General features: G+C 28.7%; 1 protein-coding gene and 2 long non-coding RNA genes across 4 annotated transcripts in view; 1 reads left to right on the plus strand and 2 right to left on the minus strand.

Annotated features, from left to right (window-relative positions):
* LOC115879528 (phosphatidylserine synthase 1) overlaps positions 1-8,308 on the minus strand; it is a 48,539-nt gene extending 40,231 nt beyond the window's left edge. The window contains exons 1-2 of one of the 2 annotated variants that reach the window (XM_030896409.1): positions 8,200-8,308; positions 7,923-8,142 (exon numbers count right to left, since the gene is read on the minus strand). In XM_030896409.1, the coding sequence (XP_030752269.1) occupies positions 7,923-8,086 (164 nt within the window). In that variant the 5' untranslated portion in view covers positions 8,087-8,142; positions 8,200-8,308. Of the gene's footprint in view, positions 1-7,922; positions 8,143-8,189 lie in introns of both variants that reach the window. The other variant, XM_030896410.1, reaches the window with a different exon arrangement.
* A 2,937-nt stretch (positions 8,309-11,245) lies between these two features.
* Positions 11,246-11,829, plus strand: LOC115879529. Its single transcript, XR_004049726.1, has 2 exons — positions 11,246-11,441; positions 11,506-11,829. It is a non-coding gene; the product is annotated as an uncharacterized LOC115879529 (long non-coding RNA).
* Positions 11,830-12,277: 448 nt separating this feature from the next.
* LOC115879530 lies at positions 12,278-13,201 on the minus strand. Its single transcript, XR_004049727.1, has 3 exons — positions 13,152-13,201; positions 12,935-13,067; positions 12,278-12,467 (listed from the first exon to the last, which is right to left on the minus strand). It is a non-coding gene; the product is annotated as an uncharacterized LOC115879530 (long non-coding RNA).
* Positions 13,202-17,342: the final 4,141 nt, after the last annotated feature.

Raw genomic sequence — 17,342 nt, forward strand, 5'->3', positions numbered from 1 at the left:
TTCGTAAAAAATGATTTTTCTAAATATGTATGCCAATGAGCCATCCTTATCATCCATATGTCCAAATCACGATTTGGGCATATTTTAACTGGCCAGGACAAGACGCGAAAAACAATAGACGATCAAATCTATTTTCTGAGATATCTTGATCAAAATTAGAGTGTTTTTAACAAAGCCATGAATTTCTAAATTGAAATGTAAAATACGATTTTTGTAAAAGAAAATGTCAAAAGTTGCCATATGATATGCCATTCTATTCAGTGTGTCATTTTCTATCGAATAAAGTAAAAAAATACCGAGGGTGCCATTTAAAAATCAAAAGTTGTAGTAATTTCCGGTGAAACAGGAAGTAACTGAAAATAATTGAATACGTCAATCAATCCTAATTTATGTCATATACTAACATACCAAATCTCGTCTTCTATCAGAAAAAATGAAAAAGTTGTAGAGGTGAACCACTCTTGAGAAACATACAGAGTATATGTGTATAGAGTATATTATATGAGTATATTATTGATCGTGGCCCTAGAAAATAATACCTTCTCTATAAATAAATAATATCAGAGAGAAAATTCAATCGCAGTTTACTATAAAATACTTCATTATATTTCCTTTTTCAAGGCTAAAACATATCACAAAAGTCAACTGAATATAATATAATATTATATAAACTTACGTGTAAAAAGTTTAATTATAAAAATAGAAAAATATATCAATTTCCATATGGAAGAAAGGAACTAAAATTTTGTATAAAAGTTAAAATCTTCTTAAATATTCATGATTTCTGACATTACTAAAAATTATTTTGACATAGAAAGGTAAATTTAATTATTAATAAAAAACATATAAGGTTAATCACAAGTTACAAATAAAAATAAAGAAAAAATCAAAATTTTAAATATTATTTTTATTTTTAATAAAATGGAGTAAGAAAGAATATATATTACTAAGATCCTCAATATCTTTTCTTTTATTAATACAATTATCATTAATGTAAATTTCTACCATTTCAAGAAAAAGTCTTTTATTAGTATTAAATTCAGTATCCAAAATTTTTGCATTTTAAAATCAATATTATGTAGTGTATCAATCACATGTTCTGATAATGCACAACTACGTTTACATAATCTAAAATCACTAATATGTCTATTAATACGTTCTTTAAGAACAGTAGAAGTTTGTCCAATATAAGAAAGATTACAATCAAGACAACTAATATTATAAACAACACCAGATTTATATAAAGGTAGATCTAAATCTTTTAATTTAGTATATAAATTATTAATCTTTGATATGTTATTACCACATTTTAACCTGTTGTTTTTTCTTTGTATATATATATATATATATATATATATATATATATATATATATATATATATATATATATATATATATATATATATATATATATATATAGGTATATATATTTTATTTAATTTTTTCTTGAAATTAGGTCAGGTAAAAATGCGAAAACGGTTTTTTATATTAAATATTCATGATTGTTTCGACCTGTAGGGGTCTTTTGATCAAAATTTATTACTTGAACGTAGATTGTTTCTTTCTGAAATCTTAGCGAAGAACATATATCCAAATTGGGTTCCACAAATATAACACAAACATATCAATAAAGTCGTCACAATTTTTGCACAGAGACATACACATTTAATGGATTTTACAACACTGTTGTGTGTAAAATCCATTAAATGTGTATGCAAACCAGTGTTGTAAAATCCATTAAATGTGTATGTCTCTGTGCAAAAATTGTGACGACTTTATTGATATGTTTGTGTTATATTTGTGGAACCCAATTTGGATATATGTTCTTCGCTAAGATTTCAGAAAGAAAATGATAAGTTGTAATAAGTAAACAATCTACGTTCAAGTAATAAATTTTGATAAAGACCCTACCAGGTCGAAACGTCATGAAATATTTAATATAAAAACTGTTTTCGCATTTTACCTGACCTAAAGCCAAGATAAAAATTAAATAAAATATATATATTGAGAGGTAAAGAAATAATAAAAATATATATATATATATATATATATATATATATATATATATATATATATATATATATATATATATATATATATATATATATATATATATATATATATATATATATATATATATATGTATATACTTTGGCAAATTAACTATGAACTATACAAATGCAGCAAATGTTTTACAATATACAAATAATGAATAGGTACATAAGATAATGGGTAAAATGTAAAATATATTTTAAATTTTGGGGTTTGAAAATCGATCTAATTTAACAAAAAAACATTCAATATCTACTAATAGTGAGGTATTATTATTTGCATTCACAAAATGTATATGTATATTTTGCAAGTATCAATGTTCGAAATATTATATTTGCAAATAATACAATATCATAGAAAAAAAGGCGTCAGCGATGGCTATGAAATAAAGATCGCTGTCATTTTATATGTAAAATGATTCTAAAATTTTTGATTTTCTTGGGATTTAGGTTCGGGAAAAACGCTGATTAAGTTTTCATTTATTTTTTCATTATTTTTTTTGGTTTACAAAAAACGTGGTTTAAAAAAACATCATAGCCTTTATCAGTGTTGTCATATGAAAAAAATAGTGTCGAATGTATTCCAAAAAATTACATATAAAATATTCACAGCACACGCCACATAATGTTTACTGCAATTAATAAACTAATATAAACTTGTCAAAAGATGACCACGTATTTTTTAAAAGTATTATTCTTAACACTAAAACTATCTACATTGACTATGGAGTACGATTTCAGTCATAGTAAGTAGTAGACGTTGAATGTTGTTTGTTAAATTAGATCGATTTTCAAACTCCAAAATTTAAAATATATTTTACATTTTACCCATTATCTTATGTACCTATTCATTATTTGTATATTGTAAAACATTTGCTGCATTTGTATGGTTCATAGTTTATTTGCGAAAGTATTTATTACTATAAATAGGTATATATACAGGGTGAGTTTTCTACGATGTTCTCTATGGGTATCTCGGAAACTACTGGAGATAGAGAGTCGGTTAAATGGGGAAAGAATTGCAGTTTTGTGGGGTCATAAATATGCGCGTTTCAGATTTTTGAAAAAGTTCAAGGCTTACTAGATATTTCGAAAAAAAAAACAATTTCAGCTATTTTAAAAATTGTCCCTAACTCCATTATAAGCTATTTTGGACAACAAGTTTTCAGATAAAAGTTGTAGATAATCACATCCTTAATGAGACTGTGCCCCCTGTTTTCTTCTAAAGCCTGTCATTTTTGACATATGACACAAACATATGTTTTTTTAAATGGAAACCATAGTTGGCCATGACTTCATAAAAAGCGCCATTTTTTAAGCTTTTCAGCGATATAAGCTATAATATGTTTTCTTCGAAAAATTACAGAGTTATAGCCAATTCTTATCATTTTTAAACAATTTCACTTAGTTAGCCATGGAAACAAGTTTAATCGTCTTTGCTCTCAGAAATGTGAAGCTGTCACATCCAAATTTTGTAAATTAAAATAAACAAAAATTGTAAATATGAATTTTTCAAATGAAGAAAAACGTATAGATACTCCCGCATCAATAGAGTGGTTCCAACATGACTTTTATTACGACCCCCCCCCCCTCATAATGAAAGAAATGTTAAAAATTATTTATATAATAATTATGCAAACTCAGGGATAGAAAAAGGTGGACCAATTGTATGGGCCTCCTCGATCAGCTGACCTATCCATTTATAGATATATAGATTTTTTTACGCGGTATAGTTAACAATAAGGTTTACAAAAGAACTTGTGAATTAAGAGAAGCACTCGAAGTAGCGGTACGAGAGAAGTTTAATTAAGTCGACCGGTCCTTCTATGAGAATAGGTAGTAATTCATTTTTAAAAAGATGCAACTCAAAACAATGGCAGATTTTTTGAACATTTTCTAAAATAACTTAAAGTGTATGCAGTGATATTATTTTTTAAATTTTAGTTTGTGTAATGTAAATTGTAAGGAACCGTTTAGTAATATATTCTAACTTTTTATAAGTTTTATAAATCATAATAGAATAAGAATACCATGCAATCCAATTGAAATTAATCAAGAAAGATCAGAATTGGCTATAACTAAATGTAACTTTTCTAACATGTCTTGAAAGCCGTTCTCTAAAAAACGTAACATTCACCGGTTAACGTATCCTCGAAAATGTATGGTCAAGAAAAGGTCAACCAATAATCCTACACGCTTTTCTGCATTTGAAAAATAAATTTTTACAATTTTTGCTTATTTTAATTTACAAAGTTTGGATGTGACAGCTTCACATTTCCGAGAGCAAAGACGATTAACTTGCTTCCATGGCTAACTAAGTTAAGAAATTGTTTAAAAATTATAAGAATTGGCTATAACTCAGTAATGTTTCGAAGAAAACATATTTTAGCTTATATCGCTGAAAAGCTTAAAAAATGGCGCTTTTTATGAAGTCATGGCCAACTATGGTTTCCATTTAAAAAAACATATGTTTGTGTCATATGTCAAAAATGACAGGTTTTAGAAGAAAACGGAAGGCACAGTCTCATTAAAAATGTGATTATCTACAACTTTTATCTGAAAACTTTTTGTCTAAAACAGCTTATAATGGAGTTAGGGACAATTTTTAAAATAGCCGAAATTTGATTTTTCGGAAATATCTAGTAAGCCATGAATTTTTTCAAAAATCTGAAAGGCGCATATTTATGACCCCACAAAACTGCAATTCTTTCCTCATTTAATCGACTCTCTATCTCCAGTAGTTTCCGAGATACCCATAGAGAACATCGTAGGAAACTCACCCTGTATATTGTATTTATTAACTGTATATTATGTATATTTCATGTAAACTATATCATTTTTAAAATACAAACCAAAAATACGAGGAATTATTGTTTTCCATGTATTCTACAACATATTTATTAATCCGTAGTATTTAACTAGCGTGACGTCATATATCTCGCTCGAGGCTGTTCTATTAGAGACGGCATTGCGTCAGCATGACCGCAAGTTGCTAACCTAATAAAATTAACACTAGAAAAGCCCGCGGGAACTGTCAAATCCAAAGTTATTCGTTTCACAGACTATAGCAAAGTATTGTGAAAACCGCATCTTTGTACATCTATTCATAAGCGAGAAATCCTGTAAAACACACGAAAATGAGAAACCCTCTACACAAGTCAAATATTTGATACATAAAGGACATAGAGGACAAATATAATATAATTTATTATAATTTATATATTTTCTTTAAAATTTAAAAAAAATATAATTTAAAATAAGACACTCGATTCTCTTATCTCGGTATATTTTATAAGATAAAAGTTTGCGCAACTGCTACACCCTTAACTTAATGTCAACATACCGAGATAATTCTAAGACCATTAAAAATTTCTTAATATTTTTCTAAAAAAACATCTCTTTCATATTTTTTGTAATAAATAATTTCATAAACAAATTTTAATATTCTGATAAGCATTTATCTAAACAAACCAGTTGTTAGAAATATACACTTATTGTATATTATATTTCTAACAACTGATTTGTGTACAGGGTGGTCCGAATTGTATACGAGAAACTTCGGCAGCATATTCTGTAGATCAAAATAAGTAAAAAAGTCCGTATAAATGTATGTCATGTAAATACTTCGTTTCGGAGATAAAGGGTGTGGAAGTTTAATTTTTATTTCGATTTATTCCAAATAATTTCTCAACTAACGTCCATATTTATATGAAAATTGGTGTCTGAGTAATTTGATTTCGATATCAATATGACTCCTAATTGTAAGTGGTCACCTACATGTTTTTTAACTGTTTTGAAAAGTTAATAACTTTTCGTCCATACCTATATTACACTACTGTAATAAAATATACATTTCCGACGTTTTTTACGTAAAAAAGTCTCTTGGTAGAAATCGTTATGAGTCATTGCTACGAATCATTGCTATGAAAGTCATGCATCTCAAGATATTTGAATTTTTGACTTTTTGATTTTTAACTCATATTTTTCGCTTTAAAAAGCTACACCTTTTGGTACCTAAATAAACGGGAATATTGATAGCGATCACATAGAAACAGGCATATAAAAATGGGAAAAACCATGCGTGGTCCATGCGTAATTTAAATTATAAAACACTTTCCTGGGCATTTATCGTTTTTCCCATGTGTTCTTCATTTGGAATCGAAATAATCAATACATGCCATCGTTGACAAGAATTAAACATGTTGAGACTAAATATTTATTAGACTGAAATAATACATTTGAAATGGTTTGTGTCAAAGGTTCAATAGAAACGGTTTATCATAATTTTTACCAGAGAAATGTATAATAAATTTAAAAATTGGCGCCGGGAGGCACGTATAGCCGCCCATACTAAAATATGTTAATAAAAAGTTGATAGGCAGTTCTTTTAGTTTCAAAGTAAAGGAATTTTTCCAATTTTGGTTCGCGGTTATTTCCCCTATCCGCCAGCTGGAATCGCGTCCGATGGGAGTTTGGATTGCAAATTTTATAGTTAAATAAACTAAAAAATCTTGCATAAAAATTCTTTCGCTTAGGCGTTTAGGTCTATTGACTGTAAAGAATTGATTAGGTGTCTCAAATTTCAAAAAAGGTAACCTCTAAGACTGATGTCACACTCACCAAACTTTCATGTGAAAGTTATTTTTTAAATTAGTAGATAATATTGTAATCTTTGGTCACCCTTTTAAACTCAAATACCTATACAATCTACATCACAATCACAATAAAAAATTATATATAAAAAATCTCCAAAAAATATTTTTTTGAAAAAAAATTTGAGATTTATTCTAGAACTTTAATTTTGATATTTCAATCATTATTTTTTGGGCATGGTCAGGGAACATAAGTTCTGAGAAAAGTCACTGGGCCTTAGTCACTGACTGATGCTTTTATATGAAAGTCTGAATATTTTGTGCGCTATGATATTGTGAATGTCAGGACAGAGACCTTTTTAATAAGAAACTGTAGTATGATTAATGTAGGATTGAAAAAAATTAAAAACTCAAAAATGGCTGAATAGTGACTGATGCCCATTTTAACAAATCATGATTCATTTTTTGAATTATTCACACATAATCATTTAGTATAATGATGTAATGTCCCATCAAAAACTATATTTCCTTTTCTACTTCGCCCAGTTATATGTAATAAACATACCATATGATAAACAGCCACTGGCATCCACTGGGCTGTGTTCAGGTATTGAAGACGACAATCTGTTTAGATGTGACATAACAACCTAGAGGTGTTTGTTCTTGTTTCACTACATTAAAATTATATTAGGATGTTTCTCTCTCTAAAATAAGAATATCCTTTATTTTAGAACGTCGAAGGACGTAAATTTTATGTCCAGAGTGCATCTATCCTGAATATCTGAACGCAGCCCTGGAGTTACCAAAAAAAAGGGCATTTGTAAAGTAACTGAACACCGTTTTTTTTAATGGTATTTCTAAACATTCATTCATCATTTTTACTGACCAATAGTTTTATTCTGGTTTTATTTTAGTGACAAAATTAATGGGTCAATATCACATTAAATTCAGTCAATATTATTTTAAAAATATATTTTACATGTAAAGGAACACTTTTCATTTTAATATTTGAAATTTATATGGCGTATTTCATTATTTATAGTAAATATAAAAGTATAACGTAAAAATTTAAAAAACGTGTAACTGAATAAATAGGTATGTAAAAAATTATGTTTATATAACATAACCAAATTTTTTATCTTTTACTTGTTTCTTCATATATTTTGACCTCTTTTTTGGTTTGATAAGATAACATTCTCGTCAATTTTGTAAGTTAACAAAGCTGAAGTTTCTAATGGTTTAGTTATTCTTAATTTAATTAAATTTAAATAATTCTTACCTGACAAATGCAAAATAAATTACTGCCCCAATTGATATTAATAATAACGTAATGGTATGAGGTTTGTAAAAGAAGTCTAATGAAATATCATCTACAGCCTTTTCATTTATAGAACTAAAACTTTCGGCTCGTATTCTTGCTATATTCTTATTATTGCCCTTCATCCTAGTCACTTAGTGGCCTTTACAATCCAATAATAAACATTGTACAAAAACCCATACTAAAATACAAAATGTTATCAACTGAAATCAGATAAATTATTCTCACAAAAACTTGCCGGCTATTCATCGGCTATTTCAAAATTAATCGGGGCAATCAGGCTCAGGCATGAGAGGCCACAAATCACAAAACACATACACAAGGAGAAGTGCGAGCGCCTTGCTAAATATTGGAAAGTGAAATTGACGTTTAAATTTGACACTGTTGACAAGTCTACTGCTACTAGCGCCCCCAATATCGCTTGTAGGAACTACGGACTAGATTGGAACGCATGGCGGGAAGTTTAAAAAAATAAAAAATTTTAATTCTTCATTTATTTTTAATTATGACATACATAAAAACACAAAAAATACACCATTTTTTAAAAATATGTTTAATATCATTATCAAATATACAACAGAAATTAATTTCAACAAAATAAATTAATAAAATTAAAAGAATAATGTTACAAGTAGATCAAGAGACAAAATTAATTATAACAAAACTGAAAAAAATGGCGTCATAGATGGCTTAGAAATGAAGCCATCTATGAGTTATATAGGAAATGTCATCGATCATCATTTTTAAGCCAGCTGGACGATTATTTCAAACATACAAGCTGAGTTCGTTCATAGTGCTCTTAGAAATCTAGATAAACAGAGAATAATAAATTAAAAGTATTCCAGAGGAAAAGAGAGGAAGAACCTGTATCGTCTCTGATATCTGTCAGGGTATTGTTGAAAGTGTCATCTTTTTGCTCGAAGTTTTCAGGTCGATTAAAAAGATGACATTTACAACAATACTTTGCCGTAACTTTCACAAATATCAGAGAGAGAGTACAGGTATTGCCTCTCTTTTCCTCTGGGATGCTTTATATCTGTTGTTCTTTGTTTATCTATATTTCTCAGAGCATAATGCCGAACACGACTACAGTATATAATAATTTCAATATCCTAAGTGGAAAGAAAAAAGATCACCCTTCTGTTTTGTACTATGGTCCCTTTCTTCCGATGGCTCATCTCGTTGATATTTAGGAAGGTATCCATAAAATATATATTTTATTATCGGTCCTGGGATGAAAAAATATAAAATTCAATTTGATTTGATGATCCTTTTCTGTCACCTAAATCAGGAGAATGACAATGAGCATGTTAAGATGAAAAAAAACTTATTTATCAACACTTACCTACACGTTAGTCCAAGGAGTTTTATCAAAAACCTATATTTGCCTAAATAATTTATGTATTCAATTTACAAAGCAAACTGCAGCGTGTAAACAAAAGAAATAAAATGGCGACAAGTCAACGTCAACGACCCGACAAGGAGAAAAGTGGTGTTCGAATAACAAATTATGGGTTATACTCTGTTTTTTTTCTCAGGTAAGATTTCGACAGACGATGACAGAAGAAAAGCAGATGACGTCCCATACCAATCTATTTATTTTACTAAAAAAAGTTTCTAATAATTTTTAAGTTAACTATGGATGGGTTTAAATATAAATTCGTCATGCGTCGTCACTTGTTGTTTTTAACCAGTTTTATTGGTTTGTTTAAAAAATGACAGGTCGTATTTCAATTTTATTGGTTTGACGGAACGATGAAAGACAAACGGACGCCGATGCGTATGAACTCGCCTTTAGATTTTTGACGTTTGTCAAGGTCTTGCCAAATTATAGGTTATAATTTTGTGACAACTTTTGTCAAATACCCGCGTTTTAGAAGATGATGCATTTTGATTCGTGTTATTACGTGTGTTTTGTGTCTTTTGAAGTCAAGTGGAGGAAAAATCGAGTGAAAATTAACTGTAGAACCCAGAGCACAGTTTATGATTAATACTCACTGCCCAGGCAGAAAGTCTTATACAGATACACCAATAAAGTTACTATCTTGTCACTATCAATAAAGTTCGTATACCATCTCGTCGTAGATAAGTGCATCTCGAATATGGTAGAAGGACCATACTAAAGACATACTAAAAACTGGAGTAGCTGTAAAATATCGACACCACACAATAGGTAAATAATGGATTTTATTACTGCAGAAAAATAATGTCAAAAGGTACTGGTTTAAAAAAATTAAGATTAAAGTTAATTAATCAACCTGTGAGGTATAAAATTTGGTAAGTGTTATTATTAATAAAATAGTTTGTTTTATTTATGTTGTTTTATTTATTCCTGCGGAATATTACAAATTTGTATTTGTACATAAGTTATATTGATAAATATAATGATAAATGCGGGAAGTTTCATAAAGCTTGAAAGTAAGAAATAGTTCTTTTTTATATTTTTTTGGTATGTGGTGTCTTGTTTTTGTTTGTTTTGTATTAACACATACCGTTTTTATTAAATAAAATAACTCGATTACATTTCTTCAGTTTTAAACAGTTTTTTTCACAATATTTTGAAGTTATTTGTCAGTCAAATTTTAAATACATATATTAATTTCCTGCTATGCGTTCCAGTTGTACCAACTTATTTCTTTGTAAAATAAAATAAACTACTTTGAAATTAAAATGACAGACACATCTATCACAGTCAAGGATCTTCTCGTTGGACAGACTATACAAAAAATTGTTTTTGTCTCCTTCAAGGATATATAGAAGAAGGATATTCAACTCCCTATAGCGGGCTATGTTGGAAAATATGCCGTATTTTGTCGAGGAAGACGATTTCGTCACGACCAATGAGCGTCGAGTATTTGAAATTGAAAACATATAAATTGACGGTAACCTATGTTTTTTGACTCATTTCACTGACAGATGTGATGAGATTATTATTGTAATTTATAGATCCAAACGTTTTTGAAAAAATAATGTATTTTAAAGTTATTTCCTAGAGTTTGGTTTGGCCTTCTATATTCTGGTATTTGTCTACTAATAAATAATATCTTATTTTGTATTTCGATGTATGGAAATGCAAGTTTTGTATCTGAAGCCGCAAAGAAATTTCTGCTCTATAGTGAGAAAAATGTTATTATATCTTTTAGACGTGTAGAATTACAAAATTTCTTATTTCAGATGTTCTAAATGTGAGTGCATGTCAAAATTTAAATATATACTTGAAATATTATTTCAAGTTATATGCTTTGACATTTTTTGGAAGTAAACAAATATTGAAGAAAGTGTTGTGCCTTCACAGAATTTAAATTGGCATTAGGAATAGATTTCCTTGATTTAGTAATGATATTGCTCATAGAAATTGATAATGTGAAGAATAACAATATAGGAACATAGAATAACAAGAAAGAAATTCTAGCAGCAAGTTAGGTTATGAGATAAATTTTATTTATATAGTTTGTTTAAAGAGTTTAGTTTGAAAAAAAGGTAAAACAATTATTATTGTCCAGGTCATATTTGATAACTGTTGTTAATTGATAACATATTACAGGGACACAGTAAAAAGACAAAACATTTAGACCCTTTGAAAGAGAAATGTTTGCAATGGATATTAATAAATTCTAGCCAATTTGTACGATGTACAATGCAGGCAATATTTCTGCCTCCCCCACTATTCGCGTAAAAGAAGATGTGGGTATTGTATTTATAGGTAGTTAATGATACATGGAATATATTTCTATATTATTGCAATAACGATGTCTTTATGTTGTATTTTTTTAGAACAGATTTATTATTAGTTGGCTAGTGTGTTAGTAGGATAGCCATTGGTAGTTATAAAGTATGAAGTCGTCAGGTATTAATAATAGGAATTGATCAAAGCTTATACATTTATTGTGATATTTATATTGTGAATGTAAGTAGTTAGTTTTGGTTGTTTAATAAACCAATTAATGTGCTTATTGTGTATCTAATTAAAAGAACAATGAAAAGTTGAATACCATAGGGGTACGTATGTTATACAAAGAATTTGCATCAACATTTTTTTGGTTATATACTTGTACTGATATTTGTTTCTTGAACTAAAGAATTATACAGTACCTACTACACAATATAATAATCTGCAGCTACATAGGTAGGTAGCTGTTGGTAATTAAATTTTTTATCTAATATAATATCTAACATCAGAAATATTGTTAATTATCAACTATAAACAACTAAGAACTAGAATTATCAACTATAAACACAATATAATATACTGTATCTTAAGCAATATGTAATTATTTAACAATTATTTTTTTTGGGAAATAAAAACTGGTACTAAATTCTTTTTGACTATTTAATTTCTAAGTCACAAATAATGGTGGACAAATAGCAAGAAAATTATACAAGTAAAACATAATTTTAACTTATTTCTCTAATGGAATTTTGGTATTGATCTACTTAGTAGGATATGCAGTTTATCATATTTTTGAATATTTATATTCAATATTGTTCAGGAACAGCCCAATTACTCTGAAAAAAAAATATATGGTCAAATTCTTTGAAAAGAAACTTTTAAAATCAGTAATGATAAAAAAATATATAATTGTTGTATAGCAGAACCAGGGGACACAGAATTAGGGGAATTAACAATAGATTATTAAAAACTGCCTTCTCTTAAAAAAGTAGTATTATATGCACTTAGAAAGATCATAAAGGATATAAGTACGCATAGAAAGAAAGTAAGTATCTATACTACTGATACATATAACTATATATGAATACGATACCTACAGTATACAATATTACTAGTATAAAAATAACAGCACAGTCGGCACACTTTAAAATAAAAAAGCAGCATAATATTCAGGTATGTATATATAAGTAAAATTTTCTCAAAAATATTAGAATATGAAATAAATTGCAACTAAATTTTAATTAATAAACATAAACAAATAAAATTGTCAGTGTTATTAAAACTTTATGCAAATATATGTTACCTTAATACTTTGTCTTTAATCCTACTCTTCTGACATGGCTTTTCAAACTTATCCCCAAATCTCAATTCTTGTTATTAAGAATAATATTTATGAACTTTTGTTTCCATATTAATTTCAATATATTTGAATAAAACTGGAAAAATAATCAATATTGGCACTTGAAATTTTAATTTCTTATGTCCTTAATTATTTATATCATGTTATACATAATACTTACATAAATATTCAATTTAAAAATAGATCAGCACTTGAACGAGTGACTATAAAATAGTATATTATCAATTTCTATGAGCAATATCATTACTAAATCAAGGAAATCTATTCCTAATGCCAATTTAAATTCTGTGAAGGCACAACACTTTCTTCGATATTTGTTTACTTCCAAAGGGCATAACTTGAAATATTTCCACCAATATTTCAAGTATATATTTTAATTTTTGACATTAAGCACTCACATTTAGAACATCTGAAATAAGAAATTTTGTTATTCTACGCGTCTAAAAAGATATAACATTTTTCTCACTACAGAGCGAAATTTCTTTGCGGCTTCAGATACAAAACTTGCGGATTTCCATACATCGAAATACAAAATAAGATATTATTTATTAGTAGACAAATACCAGAATATAGAAGGCCAAACCAAACTCTAGGAAATAACTTTAAAATACATTATTTTTTCAAAAAACGTTTGGATCTATAAATTACAATAATAATCTCATCACATCTGTCAGTGAAATGAGTCAAAAAACATAGGTTACCGTCAATTTATATGTTTTCAATTTCAAATACTCGACGCCCATTGGTCGTGACGAAATCGACTTCCTCGACAAAATACGGCACGTTTTTTTTGGGCCAGTCGAATATCCTTATTCTATATATCCTTGGTCTCCTTTCAACGCACACTTTAGAAAGAAAAAGAGATGAACAGTTATACTGAAAGAATTTCAAGGTTTTATCTGTCACTTTTGTCAATAATTTATCGGTAAGGAAGATTCCTAGAAAATCGCTTGTAGTCAAGTTTTCAACCATTTCCAGTTCTCCCATAAGAAGTGTCATCCACCTGCCACAAATCTTCCACAAATTAAATGACCATTTACCTTAGACAAGGAAAGAGAGGGGACAGTGGGGGACAGCTAACACGCATATTCTCCAGTGAAAAATTTTTGAGGCCAAAATTTGATCGGCGGCCATACTTTGGTGACAAGATTTGGAGGTGACACCAAGCAAATTTTTATGTTTTTTGTGAATACTGTTTTGTTTTAAATTTATAAACTGTGTTGTTTAGTATGGTAAGATGTTCAGCGTATGACTACAAAGGCTGAAACGAGAAAAAAATGACTGGAATTACATTTTACAGGTAAAAGTTGATACACAACTTGTGTTATGTAGTTATAAAATGTACATTTTTTTCATTATAGCAGTAATTATAGTAGTAAAATGCTTCACAAGACATATTAAGTCTTGTACCACATCCAAAGCAAATTATTTTTATTAATTCCAAGTAGTATTTTCAATATCCTATACTATAATTAATATTTGAAACTAATAATGCTACTCCGACAGGATTTCACCAGTGGCGTAGGGTATTATAATCAGAGAAATACAAGTTCTGCAATAAACATTTTTTTTTATATATTTTACATGTATAAAGTATTGTTATCAAATATGTAAAATAATAATTGTAAACTATAAAAAAAAACATGAAAAATTTTGGTTATAAAAAATCTATATGTATAGTTGTTACATAAAACTTAAATTTACCTGCCAAGATTTGCTGGGGGTGAACAAAGTTGTGGTGGGGTACTTGTTACAATATTTTTTTAAATATCCTTTCAAAAAATTTGCTAGTTGATTTGCTAGTAGGTGTATAATAATAGTTTCAATGAGTAATTAATAAAAATTTAAAAATAAATAAATAAAATAACACAAAGCTTCTAGAATTATTTTATTTTTTTGGAGAAAATTAGAAAATTAGATTGAAGGTAACAAATATTAAAAATTACATTATTCATTGAATCCGTAGGCAAGCGTGAAGAGAATTGGCTAGATTCATTATTATACCGTATGACCAAAAAAAAACGGCGTCCAGTTGGCTTGTAAATGACTGTCAATAAGATTCCTCTCAGTCTTTTTTCGATGTCATTTTATATAGTTTTTATATCATTTTATATGTGGAAATCGATCGTCATTTCCAAACAAACAGGATGCCGTTGTTTTTCGATCATACGGTATATATGTATATACACGTTTAAAACATATATTTACATTATTTTTTATTTAATTATACATTATACACACGTTAGTAAATAGATAATTGTCTTGATGATCAGTTCACTGTGACTGTTAAACAAATTTTGCATTATCGGCTTAGATATTCTAATATTATAAAGGTGAGACTATAAAATACAAAATTGTATATGCATTACTCAAAAATAAACGATATATTAGTTAACGTTTTAATAAAAAAAAAATTATCGTCTAGGTACAAGCTAATTTCTGATGCTACGCCATTGGGAACTTTCGCCTGGTGACTAGTGGCCTCACTTTCAGCTGCCGTGTTACCTGTCCCCTCTCTTTCCTTGTCTAAAGGTCTAATAAAGCCATTTACCATTTCTATTTCTAAATTTGGTAATTAGAGATGTGTCAAAAAACCGAAAAGATACTATCAAAGTATCGATCTGGTATCGATCGATATACTTCGAAACCTAAGCGGTATTTGTAACAGCCTTGTTTATATTTTCTTTGTAACAGGGATGAGCGTTTTCGCATCTCTTTTCTATGTTACGTTTTAATGTAAAAATACACTTACAAAAAAAATACATGTACACCCAATGATGTACATTATGGAGACCTTAAGATTGCCTTAGGCTGTGCTTAGGTCTTTTCGCCTTCTTATTGTGTATAAAGTCACAGATATAACAGAACTAATTGTATAAAGTACATATTTATAAAATATATTTTTCCGAACCTGCAACCCTGGAGCTGCAACCGGCAACAGGCAGAGTTGTTAAACTACACGTAGTAATTAATAAACTACATTTACTACATGTCAAAAGTAGTTTTTAAATGTCGAGTAGTAAATGTGTAGTTTATGTAACTAATGTAGTTTTTTAAAATAACGGTGAAAACAACCTATATCTAATATCTATATTTTGTGAATTTGGTCTTTATTATGTAATATTTTTGATACTTTGTAGTTAAAAATTAGAATTTATAGTTTATTTTGTGTTTAATAGTTACTTTGTATTTCATAGAAAATACGCTTTTATTGAAAAAAAATTGTATTTTCTTTCTGAACTTATACAAATACCGTATGATCGGAAAAAAACGGCGTCCAGTTAGCTTGGAAATGACGATCGATGACATTCCCATATAATTTTACTTCAAAGAATTTTACATATAAAATGACAGAAATCTTCATTTCATAGCCATCGTTGACGCCGTTTTTATTCGATCATACGGTATAACTTCATACTTCCATGATAAGAATCTGGCTTGATTTTTGTTTAAAATCTAAATTGTTTATGTTTTACTATATTTTTGTGTATACTAATTTACTAATTTGTGTTTTTAATGTAGTTTTTATGTTGTTTTTGAAGGAAGTTTTTAAAATTTTAAAACGTAGTCAATACAAAAAACTACGCGTAGTTTTTGGCGTAGTTTTTTGCTTCATAAACTACTTAACAACCCTGGCAACAGGCAACGCTGACCGCTGACAGAGATAATGCTGACCAGAGATGACCACAGATATATGCTGACTGCTTTGGCAGGGTTGGGCTTTAAAATTTTGATTTCTACATTAATTTAATTAGACAAACGAGACAAACCGGTACCACGGCATATAAATCACACGGCAGGCTAACTCTCTTTGGCGGGAACGCTACGCGCATACCGTCGCGCACGCCGCCATTAGGGTTTCCATCAACAGAAAGTAACCAGTGTCGTAGTTTCTTTCATCGACTGCGCACACTTTCGGCTGATTCGAGTCAGTAGCGTACGGATTAATTTATTTTGTTTATTTCTTGAGTTATATTTTATAGTTGTTGTTTTATTTTTGTTTATTGTGTTATATATTTGGTTTTTCTAGTTTATTTTCGTTTTTTGGGTTATATAATTTATTTTTTGTTTTCTGAACATTTTTTAAATCGTTAATTTTTACGTGTTTTTAAAATGCCTGGGCGAAGTTGTGCAGCAAAAAACTGCCCGAGTAGAGGACTAAACTGCAATAAAAGTTTCTTTCTGTTTCCTAGAGATCCGATTAGGTATGTATATACATATGTGATTAATTATTTTAACATATTTTAGTTAAAAAAACGGTAAATTCGGTGGCTGACCTTGAAGCCCATATTTGCTGCATTTGATCATCGATACTACGCAAGCGCACATCGTCGATGTTGCCAAATTGAAG

The sequence above is a fragment of the Sitophilus oryzae genome, unplaced genomic scaffold (assembly GCF_002938485.1).
Source record: "Sitophilus oryzae breed Bouriz unplaced genomic scaffold, Soryzae_2.0 scaffold_1582_pilon_pilon, whole genome shotgun sequence".
In the NCBI taxonomy this organism is placed as follows: Eukaryota; Metazoa; Arthropoda; class Insecta; order Coleoptera; family Curculionidae; genus Sitophilus; species Sitophilus oryzae.